The 13,506-nt window shown below is 38.2% G+C and overlaps 1 protein-coding gene across 8 annotated transcripts in view; it reads right to left on the reverse strand.

The window, feature by feature from the left end:
• The window catches only part of LOC131685173 (spectrin beta chain, non-erythrocytic 1), a 418,083-nt gene that overhangs the window by 41,277 nt on the left and 363,300 nt on the right, over positions 1-13,506 (reverse strand). For all 8 annotated transcript variants that reach the window (XM_058968702.1, XM_058968703.1, XM_058968705.1 and 5 more), the window contains one exon: positions 1,566-1,682. In XM_058968702.1, coding sequence (XP_058824685.1) covers positions 1,566-1,682 — 117 coding nt within the window. The remainder of the gene's footprint in view (positions 1-1,565; positions 1,683-13,506) is intronic.

The following is a 13,506-nucleotide window of genomic DNA, read 5'->3' on the forward strand; positions in this document are numbered from 1 at the left end:
GACAACATATGAGCTTAAAGATATATAAAGAATAGTTCCCTGTCATACCTTAATCCTTGAACCATGCCAATATGTTGAATATTTCCTTTAATTGCTCGCACAAGTTTCACAAAAGAAGTATAGAGGGAAAAAGGCTCGTTTAGCTGTGTTTAACCAGATCTGTAAGTCATATTAGTCTCCATCAAATTTGCTGGGCGTACTTGATCCGAATCTTACCAATTCCATTCAAAACTTAGTATCTCCTAGAATGTAATGAATTCAGCACTCACATTGTATGTGCATAATATTTGAAAATCAATTAGCAAAAATCGTGTTATCATTGCTCTAGATAGTATACCTTAAAAGTTACTAAAATCATTTTTGGTTTTCAGAAAAATTTCTTTGAATTTTACCGGTTACTTCGAAGTTAGTAATACTTCTCTGATACTTGCATACAAAAGTTTTTGGTCAAACTTTCATAATTTTGTGAAGTTAACTGTGAGTTTTAGAAATTTACTTGAGGTTCGTTGTAATTTATTTGTTTAAAGTAATATTGTAAAGCTTGAAGACACCCCTTGATTTTTGAAAAAAAAATTCCATTAATCCTTTAAATACTCTTGAAATTTCGCAAACTTTCCAGAAGTTCTAAAGATTTCGATCAAGATCGTAAAATTTTTTGAAGTTCGCAGAACTCGGGGTGTTGGTAAAAGATGAGTGAATATCGTGAATACTCTGCTGTTTATGTAAAATGTCTGAGTGCATGAAAATTCTCTGAAGTTTGAAGTATTTTCCTAAATTTAATACATCCGGTGAATTGTCATCCTTAAAGCTCATTGAGATTCTTTGATGTTTGACAAAAAAAACTATTAATGATAGGAATATCGTACAAATTTTCTGTAGTTCTAAGGATTTCCTTGTAAGTTGGCAAGCTCCCAAAAATTTATAAGACTTTCGAGATACTTGTAGGACGTCCCTAAAGCTCGTAGGATTCTTTTCATACTAGGTAGAATTTCATGATGCATTTATGGTTTACTTAAACTTTGGAATACTTTGCCGGAGTTTGCAGAACTACTCTGAGTAGCACAGAACCCTTGACAAAACTCTCTAAAGTATGCAGAAGTAACATGGAACTCGTGAACCTTCTATAAAATGTGTCGCATTTTGTTGAAGTTTACAAAATCAAACGAAAAAAAATTGATGTACGTACTATCGAGGCAAAATGTACGTACTATCGAGGGTACGTACTATCGAGGTGTACCTGTATAACCATTTGAAAAAAAATTGATTAAAAAAGTTTGATCCTTTACAAAAGACAGTCTAGATCATTTTTGGAAAAACAAAGTATGCAAAGTGGCTTTTTGTGACAAAGTCTTCATGTGCAGAAAATTTGATTAAAATCTGAGAGGGTGCTGCCAACTCTGAATACGATTTGGCGCGAAATTCCTCATATGCATTAAAAAAGAACGAGCAATTTAAATGGTTTAAAGAAAAGCAATTGATCTTCTAACCATGCTAGCTACCTCACCCCCTTCTACTCTTTCGAATGCTGTATTAATTCGCGATCAACGGGAAGTTGAACTACTCACCACATCGATTTCGATTTCCTGAATCTGAAACCGTAGGATGATCGTCCAGATGAGCCCGAGGATGAGTCGTGGGTTGTGATCGACGATATCTTCCGCTCCGATCGACTCGAGGCGAACCTGGAAGTAGAAGAAAATTATACGAATCGTTAGTTAGTTTAGTTAGCCGGATTGAATTTATCTGGACGCATGCTCAATGTGGGTTTTTACTCGCGTGGAAAACATTGTAGATAATTGAACAAATTCAGATAACCAAATTCACCGTTACCTCCGCGTGAAAATTGGCCCACGCGGAACGCAATTTCAATTATTTTACTTACACTTGAACCTTGAAGCGATCCGAACTGGCATTCGTCGATTACCAATTAGATATGCAGGAAATTTTTAAATAGTAATCAACGCGCTTTCGATGAAGATGGAGTTAGAGAAGGATGCATATAAAAGCGATCATGCAAAGCAACGAAACAACAAAACAACAGCTGAAAAAGCCGGTCGGAGCCGCTCTGTCCCCAATGGGGGGTTCGTGTTCTGCTGGTCAAGTTGCTTTACAATAACTCGCTGTGGTAGCCGAATTGGAAACGTTATAATCTTTCGACAATTCAATGAACCGATGTGTTTCTAAAGCGAAATATGGATAACGAGGAACTACGTGGTGGAAAAGTTCTCATCAAATTAAACCTCGAAGCCAGAATAATGGCGGGAACTGATTCCATGGCAAATAAAAAAACGGAACGTTTGTAGAGGGTTTGAAGCAGAAATTTACTCCGATGTACACATGAATATAATTGAAATCGCCTTTTATCCGACCAATAAACAATCGTAAGACTTTCCGTATCAAACCAAATGAAATAATACTCGAGTAGTGATGAAGTCATAGTATCAACTTACAAACCGCAACACTGCATCTACTATCTTATTAACCATCATCTCTATTCGCTAAAGCCGTCATCATCTATAGCTCTCTTCGCGGGCTTCTTCGCAGCCAGCTGCTTCCAATTCATCGCAATGCCCCTCTACGCGTAAATAAACCATGGCCGAGAGAACAGACGAACGAACGAACGAAGTTCCGATCGAACAGTTATACTTTTCATTATTCAATTCGTGCTCATTTACTCCAGCCGTCCGTCAGGGCGCACCGACACACCCACCCAACCCGTACTATAGCGCAACCGACCGACCAACCAACCAACCAGCTCATGCGTCCGTCTGGGTGGAATTTGCATCCAAGTGACCGATTGGAACAAATATAAATAATTGTATGAACGCAAAACAGTAACAAAGAAAGAGTGAAAAAGAAAGAGAAAAAAACAGCGCGAGATTCACCCACGTGTATGACCGATAGCAGCACTTGAAATTATGCATGGTTCGTTGCGTTTTTTGTAGCACCGAATTCGTTTTGCTGAATAGTGAAAGCCAGCAATATAAATCATAGGTTGAATGATTTGTAAAAATATTTATGTTTCCAGTTGAAAGGTAAAATAAAATACAATAATAAATAATTTGAATAAATAGATAAATGAATAAACAAACAAAGAAAATAAAAAATAAACAAATATTACAAAAGTTTAGACCAATATGTGGATGTCAATTTGTGTGAAATACATAAAACACAACGATATTAACCTGAATACATGTCACATTACGAGAAAGTGCTTTCATCGGAATTGACATTTAAGTAGTAAAGAAGCAGTAAAGCAAATAAGTGACCTTCGACTTCCATCAAAAAACGGTAAATTATCGAAATATAATTTTTGGCATTTAAAAGCTAATAAAAATTGAAATTGAATCCGGTACCCGTCAGAAGAAAAAAAAATCAGAATACTGAATTCAGGTATTCCATACTACATTTTGGTGTTAATGAGCTAAAATACAGAAAATAAAATTAAAATAAAAAAAAATAAATATTTTACGAATACCTTGTTGATAGTGGAATATGTTGTAAAAATACCTAAACAATAATCGATTTTTTCTTCAAATTTTAAATAACAAAATTTACTGTAAGGAGGCAGTCCAGCAGCGAGCGGTTGACCAGGTTGGCCCCTGCCAAGGGTGCTTAAATTGTAATCAGCATAATAAAACTAGTGGGGGTAAGTCATAGAATAAGTCAGATAAATGCGCCATTTGCAGGTAAACACTGTAAATTATTGTCCAAAGGTAAAAAAGAAAGCCAACACAAAAAATGCGTAAAGCTAAGACTCCACCATGGGCGCCAGAAAACCACACTATGGCCCTGTATTGAGATATACAATAATAATAAAATAAATCATTCGGGTCTTCATGTAGAACTGACTCCATAGCTCGACGAGCCTGTCATCACACAACACCACTACCGCAAATGTCAAAAGACGAGGCCACACCTGCTGTAAGACCGATTCAGTGGCCGGCGCGTTCTCTCATGTTATGCATAATGACATTGATCATTTTATTTCTCGTTTCGCTCCTTGTACTTTGTGGGGCACTGGACTCCGTACCGTTGTATGAAGCTTGCTATGAAAAAAACTACAAAGAAAAGCGCGCAACGACGAGTGATAAAATGTGATAGGTTCCAATTATTAATCCCCGACGAAAACATAGGGTCTAAAGTAGCCCCCCACGATGGTATGGCGGTAGTGAGCAGAAGCAATCAATAGAAATAATTGATGCGAGAACATCAAACGATGTTAGTAGGGCCGAAGTGTAGCACATGTGGTGTTGGTACTGCGATTAAATATGAAAAAACTCGTTATCAATCGTTTGAATTTGCAATACTTACAGTTACTGACTGATGCTTAGAATGGAATTTCGTCTTTATTGGTATGCAACATGTATTTTTTCCCAAAGGAAATTAATGGATGAACCCAATTGCGCATGAGAGCACAACACCCAACTTAGAGAAGTTGGATTTGAATGTTTCGTGTTCCACTCGTCAGTAACTGACACCAACTTACTGTCAGTTAGACTTTATATTCAAACTAATGCCAAATTGGTACCAGCTAGACACTAAATACAAACAGTTCACAGAACTTATGACTTTATATGGTTTCAGACAGCAAATGTGCATTTACCTTTCTAAATGACGAGATTCCATAGTATATAAGTGTAACTACTCAAAAAACATAGGGTAAACACTTCCTGATCCATCGCAGCCCATTTATTTGCCTCGTTCTCTGACGACTCTATTTTAAACATGGCATACAAAACATTAATTCATCGTAACATCCATTTGAGTAGTAAAAATTATCGTTTTATCATGAGAAGTTATTATTTCTAATGTAAGTTCTCCGGATAAATAAATCTGTCGGAGACGCAGCTAATAAGTTTACAACGACATCCCTTCTGTGCCGGCGCTCGTCATAAACATGACAAAATAAGCCTCTGACACTTTCCTTTCGGTTTTCTTGCTAAAGGATTGGATATTTTAACATTATTATTTCAACGAAAATAAAAAAAGAGTAAAACGTTCTCCGTGAAAAGAGTTGAATCAAAAACAAATTCCCACTCTGTTTGCCAAGATGGAGAATTGTGTGACTCATCTTACTCTACTGGTTCGCTTCCTCGGTTGTCGCTTTTGTCCGTACCAGCATCACTGCTACTGTCTCGGAAACTGTTTTTATTCGAGCTTATTTTGGTCGGTCTTTGTCCCCGCTGAATGGCTCTGAGCGATGCCAGAAAGCCGACTTCACCTTCTGGACCCAAATTAACGGTTAATCAATACATGGACCGGGACCAATTGCTTCTTTTCCTCAGAAAATCACAACGACCTCGACTGGGATTGAATCCACACTCACCGGGGTGAGAGGCAGTCACGCTTGCCACTCAATTATCGACGCCGTCTTCTTAGAGATTGTTTTTTTCGAGAATTGTCCTATTGCAAATGTAGAGCCAGGGTCTGGAAAGGGCTCCCCGGCAGAATCACCCGCTACAATTGCAGACGAGACGGGAAATGTGTCACCCACTAAAACACTGCTTAAGGCCAATTGCAGCGCACAGTGGCACGACGAGTGACAAAACCCCAAAAATCATTGTCTTGTAAACCTCTTGTAAATATTTATTTTATTTTTCTCTCAGTTTGAATAAAAGTATCTCAATATTTTAAGATAATCGGATGAAAAATGAATTTTTAACATGTCGTTGAAGCAAGTGATGTCGAGGATTTCTGTTCAATTCAATTCATTAAATTTGTTAGTACCATAGAACTTCAAATGGCGATATCTCAAGAACTACATGGCCGATTGAAATTATTTTAAGTTCTTTGGAAAGAATAATGAATATGCTCAACTAAAGATGTGAGCTTTAAGCGTAGAAATGATTAACCTCTGTTCTGCACCAAGAAAATTCAATTAAGAAATTCAATGTCATATCAGTAATTTATTTGTATACGTCTTCCAATTTTTGAGATGGTCTCCCATGGGTTTCAAAATATGTAGGCCTCATCTTGCGCATTTTTGCGCCGAAGTTTCCATATCTATGTTTTTGAAAATACCCATATGGAGACGCCCTGTAGCTCATAAATCTCCTTACAAACTGGTTGCCTAAACAACATAATATTACTGAAAAATTAGTAATTTTTACTAGTTTCGTCAACCATTTTTGCTATCCGATGTGATTGGCTACTGCGATTAACGTACCAACACTTTCAATTGGGTTTACATAAAAGTTGTCGAAAAATAGAAATATGGAATTTCAAAACTGATAGCAGAAATGGATTCAGCGACCCAAAATTAGTTAAAACCCCAATTTTTAGGCACATAGACCAATTTTTATAATTTTGTCATAACTTTGTATGAACAGGTGCCACTGTGCAGCGGGCTGTGATACGAACACTGGGACTTCCCGATCGCGTGTATCATCGCGAGGGGCTCGAGTGTTTGTGCGTGTGCAACTTTGCATGCATAAAGTGGATTTTATAACCGTGTGTTCATTAGGGTATCCCAAAATAACATCATGTTAAAAAAGCCATCGGTCTCACTTCTTAAATGAAAGATCAAAGGGCGAACACGAAATTATTGCGACACATTCAACAGGGCATAACTTTTTTACCATTGGGTAAAAATCAACCAAATTTTGCACACTTTCTCATTGATGTGTATTGTTTACATGCTGTCAAACTCGAAGTCGTGTTTTTCGATTCAACGAAAATGGAGGTGAACCAACGCGAGTCGAGAGAACAAATTCTTTCCGAACACCTGGAATTTCCTGACCTGTCGCACCGGCAGTTGGGAAAAATGTTGAACATTCACCATTCAACCGTCTCCAGAGTGTTGAAGCGGTTCCAGGAGCAGTTGACGTTGGATCACGGCAAAGGAGTTGGAACAAAACCGGGACCGGAGAACAAAAAGACGGAGGGAAAGGTGAAGCGGATGATTAAAGCAAATCCCAACGTCTCAAGCCGTGATTTGGGTAAAAAGATTGGCATGTCGCAGAGCTACGTCCAGAATGCAAAGAAGAGAGCTGGACTACATACATACAAGGTACAGAACTTCCCAAACCGCGATGAGCGGCAACAATCGACGGCTAAAACTCGGGCACGGAAGCTCAACGAGAAGATGCTGACAAAATATGGCTGCTGTGTGATGGACGACGAAACGTATATAAAAGCCGATTTTAAGCAAATTCCGGGGTTGGAATTTTTCACCGGCAAGAGCAAGTTCTATGTGGACGACAAATTTAAGAAGAAGGAAATGTCGAAGTTCGCCTCCAAATATCTTATTTGGCAGGCCATCTGCTCTTGCGGACTGAGGAGTGAGCCTTTCGTGACAAAGGGCACAGTAAATGGCGAGATCTACAAATCTAAGTGCCTCGAGAAGCGCCTTTTGCCGTTCTTGCAACAGCACGACGAAGCTCCGCTATTTTGGCCAGACTTGGCATCATGCCACTATTCTAAAAGTGTCCTGGAATTGTATGAGGTCAATTCTGTCCATTTTGTTCCAAAGGACATGAATCCGCCAAACTGTCCGGAGCTGCGCCCGGTGGAGCAGTACTGGGCAATGATGAAGCGGGAACTTCGGAAGAGCAAGAAGACAGTCAAAGACGAGAAGGACATGTTAAGAAAATGGAAAAAAAAACTGAGAAACTGGTACCGGATGACACTGTAAAGACTTTGATGGAGGGCATCAAGCGAAAATGCGTTCAATTTTACACTCAAGGCTCCATCTATTAACTTTTCTTTTGATTTTTGAAGTAAATAATATGTATAAAACTACCCCAAAATTTTGGTTTGATTTTAAACATTACAAGAAAGTTGGCATGATATTTTCGGTGTCGCAATAATTTCGTGTTCGCCCTTTAGGGTATTTGGAAAACTTTCTTCTTCGGATAGAATTTTCTAAAACGCACCTTACTGGTGGCGTTTTGATATTTTGAAAAATGGGCTAATTTTGGGGAAATTTCAAATTCATACCTATTGAAGTGCTCCTGAACTGTCTCCTGAATTTTTTTTTCGACATTTTTTTATTTTTTTCTAGTGATCCAAGTGCAGAAGTTTGGCGAGTTTGATTGTACAAATTTGGATTATAAGAGCGGCAAAAGCCATTAAAACTTAGCCAAAAGTTCAGTTTATGGAGTTTTTCATTAATTTTTGTTCAGAACTATAAAATTTAAAAAAATGGAAAGCACTTAAAATAGTTGAGCCGAATACAGGGGCGTACATTCGTTGAAGAAAGTGTATAGCTAAGACTAATGGGGCATGAGCTAGTTAAGTTTTTGTTTGATAACCTTAGATATTTGTAGTATTTCATCAAAAGTAATACTGTTCCAAAAAACAAAACAATTCAAATGTACTTAGACCCCATACTGTTGAAAACAACGAAAGATGGCTTTTTCTATTTGTTTTTATTACGTCAGCATCAGGTTTAATGAACATTTGATGAGTTTTTCCAACTATCAATTATAAAAATAACGATAACTTTGCTAATGATACCAAGTCTCTAAATATTTTTTTTAAAGTTAATTCTCCATAATTACTTCTAGGAGCCTTATTCATCAAAATTCTTGTATCAGAACATGAGCTGTATTTGATTGTAAAACTTTTTCGAAAACACAAAGCTAAAACCAGCATAGATGCCGAATGGGCGGGTTGAAGTTTCTCAACCAAGAATTGATCCATTGGGTTCCTGTTCCCATGTCGTAAGAGGCGTCTGAAAACAGGAGTTCTCAAATCAAGATACCGAGGACTAAATGGCTGGCAGGACCAAAAATATGCCAGTCGCGTTAGGAGTGTTGTGGGTCTTACCCTTGCTGTGTTATGCGAATCTCTGACACAGTGGACGTTTAATTCTTCGCAAATCGTGGAATTCAAAGACCCTAATACCCATTTCGGGGTTCGCCATAGGCGATTATAAGCCAACGTGTTTGGTATCTTCTAGCTGCTGTACAACAAGTGCTGATGATGAAATGTGTAGTTCTGTAATCGAGTATGGTTAAAGTAGTACAAATTAACCTTCAGCAAACGTACAGCAACTATGAATCTATTTCGTCTTGTGCAGGAAGGAAAGGCTTCAATAGCTTTAGCTCAAAAACTTCTATGTTGGATAGCTACTTAACCCCGTATTCGTAGCCTTCAACAAAAATGGCATGACAAATCCACATGGAATACCTCGTGCATGCATACTTGCGAAGTGCTATTCACACATGTTTTATATCCTACCTCACAACTCGCGATATTTGTTATGTCATAGTCAAAATAGCTGTTGATAACATAAACAAGAAATACTTCTATTGTTCGGTATATGTACCACATAATAAACCATTATCATCTGATGAATTCAAAAGAGTTGTATCATACTGTAACAGAAATGGGTTTCCCCTCATAATCGGTGATGATGTAAATGATACACCACCTAATTTAAGGCAGCTTAAAGGTTCACTGACGACTGACTTTGAGAGGCACTGAATTGATGAAATCCTTAACCAGTGCAAATCTACACATACTTAATATACGAAATCGTCCAATATTTGCATGAGCCTGCAGAGAAGAGGTGTTAGATGTAACTCTCTTCTCTGACGGTATTACGCATGAGTTGGCAAACTGGCTTGTACCAAACGAGCTGGAACCGTCGTTATCTGATCATAAGTACATCGTCTTTGATCATTTAAACGTCTTGCTAGGTATCGTCACATATCGTAAGCCCAAATCTACGAACTGGAACCTGTACGACGAGGGCTGCGCGACTAGTTTTCATGGGTATCAACCGACTATTGAATCTCAAAGTGACTTAGATGGAATCGTGGATAAAACAAGCTCACTCATAGTAGCAGCATATCAGGAGGCTTATCCGCTTCGAGTTATGCGCGCTTCTAGAGGAACACCTTGGTCGAATACCGAACTTGTTCGACTCAAAAAGTAATGTAGAAGAGCTTGGAATCGCAGACGCAGGAACGGGTCGGAAGCCTTTAAGTTGACTCGCAAAGCATATAGAAATGCTCTTTGATCCTCTGAGCGAAGTGGTTGGAAAAGCCTCTGAACAAATGTCTCAAGTGCAAGTCTCAACGAGACTAACTTTTAAATAAAATTAAATAAGTTACTTTTGAAATCGAAAGACTTTCATGTCAGTTCAATTAGAACTGCTAATGGTGAATACTCATCTGACGAAGATGTAGTACTCAACTGTCTTTTTGACACACACTTTCCAGGCTGTACAGAGCCATAACTGACGACTGCCCCTGAGTTCTTTTCAGGTAGTTCTGATTATTAGGCATTTTCTCGTAGAATTGTGACAACCGAATCGATCAAATGGGCGATTCAAAGTTTTGCTCCATATAAGTCTCCGGGAACATTCGGAATCATTACAGTTCTACTACAAAGAGGATATGAACACTTCAAGCATATTTTGAAAAAGATTCTTACTTGTAATCTTGCAATTCTGATACTTTTCATTAGCGTGGCTGGAAATAACTGAAAAATTCATTCTCAAAGATGGCCGCGTCACTTATGAGGAGGCAAAGAGCATCAGACCGATCAGTCTGGCCTCCTTCCTTCTCAAATCAGTGGAACGTTTAATCGACCACTACATTCGGGATGTTAGCTTGGGCGAGCACCCGCTGCATGCAATGCAACATGCATATCAACGGGGGAAGTCTACTACCACTACCACTGTTACGCAATGTTGACTACAATATTGAAAAAGCTTTTTCACAAAAGCAATCAAGTCTAGGAGTTTTTCTCGATATTGAAGGTGCTCTTGACAACACGTCTTTTGATTCCATTTTAGAAGCAGTACGAGGTCATGGAGTACCTTCATATATCACGAACTGGATACACGCAATGCTTAGCAACAGACATCTGTGCTCATCGTCGAGACAAATAGAGATAAGGAAACTGAGTGTCTGCGCAGTTCCCCAAACTTAATGAGCTTGGGTTTCCGGCGTATGGTTTCGCCGATGATTACCATATAATGATCACCGGTATTTGCATTAACACATTTATTGTTGTATGTGTTGTTGAGCAATGATGTCTTAATGTTGGGCTATCAGTTGATCCAAATAAAACATCAATAGTGCTTTTCACTCAACGAAAGATTACAACCGGAGCTCGTCCATTGCAGTCCTTTGACTCTGAAATTATTATCGCAGATCAAGTTAAGTACATTGGGGTAATTCTTGACTCAAAACTTGATTGGACAACTCATTTCGATTTCAGAATCAAGAAAGCTTGTATGGCCTTCGACCAATGTAGACGGGCTTTCGGCAAATCTTGGGACCTCAAACCCAAGCACATTCAATGGATCTACACAACAATTGTTAGACCAGCACCCGGATACGGACCAGTACCCGGATCCGGACCAGAATCTTTATTCAGATAGTGTTTGCTTCGCTTGATGCGCAATACAATGACAAGCGATGTGCTACACACTTCCAGACAATCCGACGCGTTAATATTTATTGTATAAGAATTGATGATACATGAGAGCGACGCAGAGAAGATTTGGATGTGTTGACATTTCGTTTGGTGAATTTTTTGTTGCAACCATTTTAGTATTAAACGTCTTGCTATTAGATCATTTTTCTTATTACCGTAAAAGTATTACAGTCCAGTTTTGGGTGTATAGATTGGCAAACCAATTCAGTTTAGTGGTTGAATCGTGTCCGATTCACGCGAAAAAATAGAATTGACTCTTGGTCGATTCAGCGATTCATTTGGGAAGATTAAAAAAATATCTGTACCGTATTCCAAGCAGAAATCTTCGCAATTCTGTGTGGCGAACAATCGGCACGTCAACAGGGAATTTGCGACAAAAGAATTTATTATTGCTCTGACAGTCAGGCTGCCCAAAAAGCATTTAGTTCTCGTATGTCGAGCGCAAATCGAAGAACTTAGCATTTCAACTACTATCTACCTTTTATGGGTCATTGCGGTATCACTGGAAATCAATTGGCGGATGATTTGGCTAGAGTGGGCGCTGCGAGTGAATTCGTTGATCCAGAATCAGTTTTACCGCGCCAATCGAGCCGATATATTCTGATTCCTGAATATAAGCGAGTAGGAAAATAAACTGGAATTCTGCTTGGCATGTTTCAGCCCACCTGCAACGAATGGTACAAAACGGACACGCAGGACCTATATACATATAGCCTCCCAATACAGTGGAAAGCCCCTTGGTGAATTTTAGGCAGGTAAAACGGTGACACTGATAAAATCGGGACATATATTTCCTTTTGTTTTTATTGAACCGAAACTCTTAAAATATTCTTTTTTAGTCCCGAGATATAGCCTCATAACCTTTTCTGGTTATTTACCCGAAGAAACAACTGACATGTGGTAATCTGACCTTCATAGTTGCATGATGTTGTTTGAGAATGAAGAGTGTTTTAGCCAAAGCGGAAGGCTGAAGTATGGCGAGTTTACCCTCCAATATTTTAACGTTAGCTTGACCAGTAAAAAAAATCTTTTTATTCCGTGATGAGTGTAGGTGGCTTTCGTAAACAATGCGCGAAATTTCCTATTTATAGGGTATTTTTAATAGTACGGTTTTCACATGTTCAATCTGAACATTTTTAACATCGAGACTATAGTTGCCAAACATCGTATATGGGCGAACATTGATACTTTAGGAGATTAAGCAAAGCAAAGCATCACACATTCTAATTCTCACAAAATAAAGAAAGAAGTATTTGTTGTTCATTTTTTATTGCATTTTTTGTTGTTGTTTCCAAGTTCTTCTCTTCTCATAGATCTAAAGCTAAGAATGCCTAATCTATAAAAATTATGTGTTTTGCTTCGAACTGAACTAACTGAAATTGGAAATACATTTGCCAATAAATGCTAGTCAGTTACACCATTTGACCGTGCATGATAATTTGGATTTAACGTTTCGAATTCTTCTGATTAGAGTAGCCATCTTTATCGCAATGTTAGGTCCAAAAATGCAAACAATAAATTTGAATGCTAGTTTTAAGTTATGTAACTACGAGAGTTAAAATAGTACGCAGTAACCTTGTCCCGTTTAGATTTGTCTAGAACTTCTTGATTGTGAGCAATACAATATTCCTGATGTGATGAAACTGGTCAGAGTCGACATTCTACTTCGGAAAAAGCCAAAATAAAATATTATTTTCCATTGAACTTGTTCATATCCGAAAAACGTTTGCCAGATATAGATTTATTGGCCATCGTGTTCTATTTGTCGCTATGGCTCAGTCTCTTCCGAACTTTTTTTTGCTCAAATTAAATTAAAACTTTAGCTGAAATGTATGTGTGACGGTTGAAATGGTTCAATGTTATTCTGACCTTGCTGTGATGCGTTTCCTGCCGCTAGTACCATTCAGCTTGGTTGTCTAATCCTTGATGGTTTGATCACATGGAATACGAATTGATATGATGCATTGGAATATTGATAAAGTAATGCCAGTATAGACTTTAAATTGTAAACCACTTTCAATTCAAATTCCTTTTAGCAACGCACTAAAGAGTTACAAATATTTGAGTGTACCTCTATTTCGAAGACAGACGTTAGCATGGATTTATATC

Source organism: Topomyia yanbarensis, chromosome 2 (genome assembly GCF_030247195.1).
Source record: "Topomyia yanbarensis strain Yona2022 chromosome 2, ASM3024719v1, whole genome shotgun sequence".
NCBI classification, from domain to species: Eukaryota; Metazoa; Arthropoda; class Insecta; order Diptera; family Culicidae; genus Topomyia; species Topomyia yanbarensis.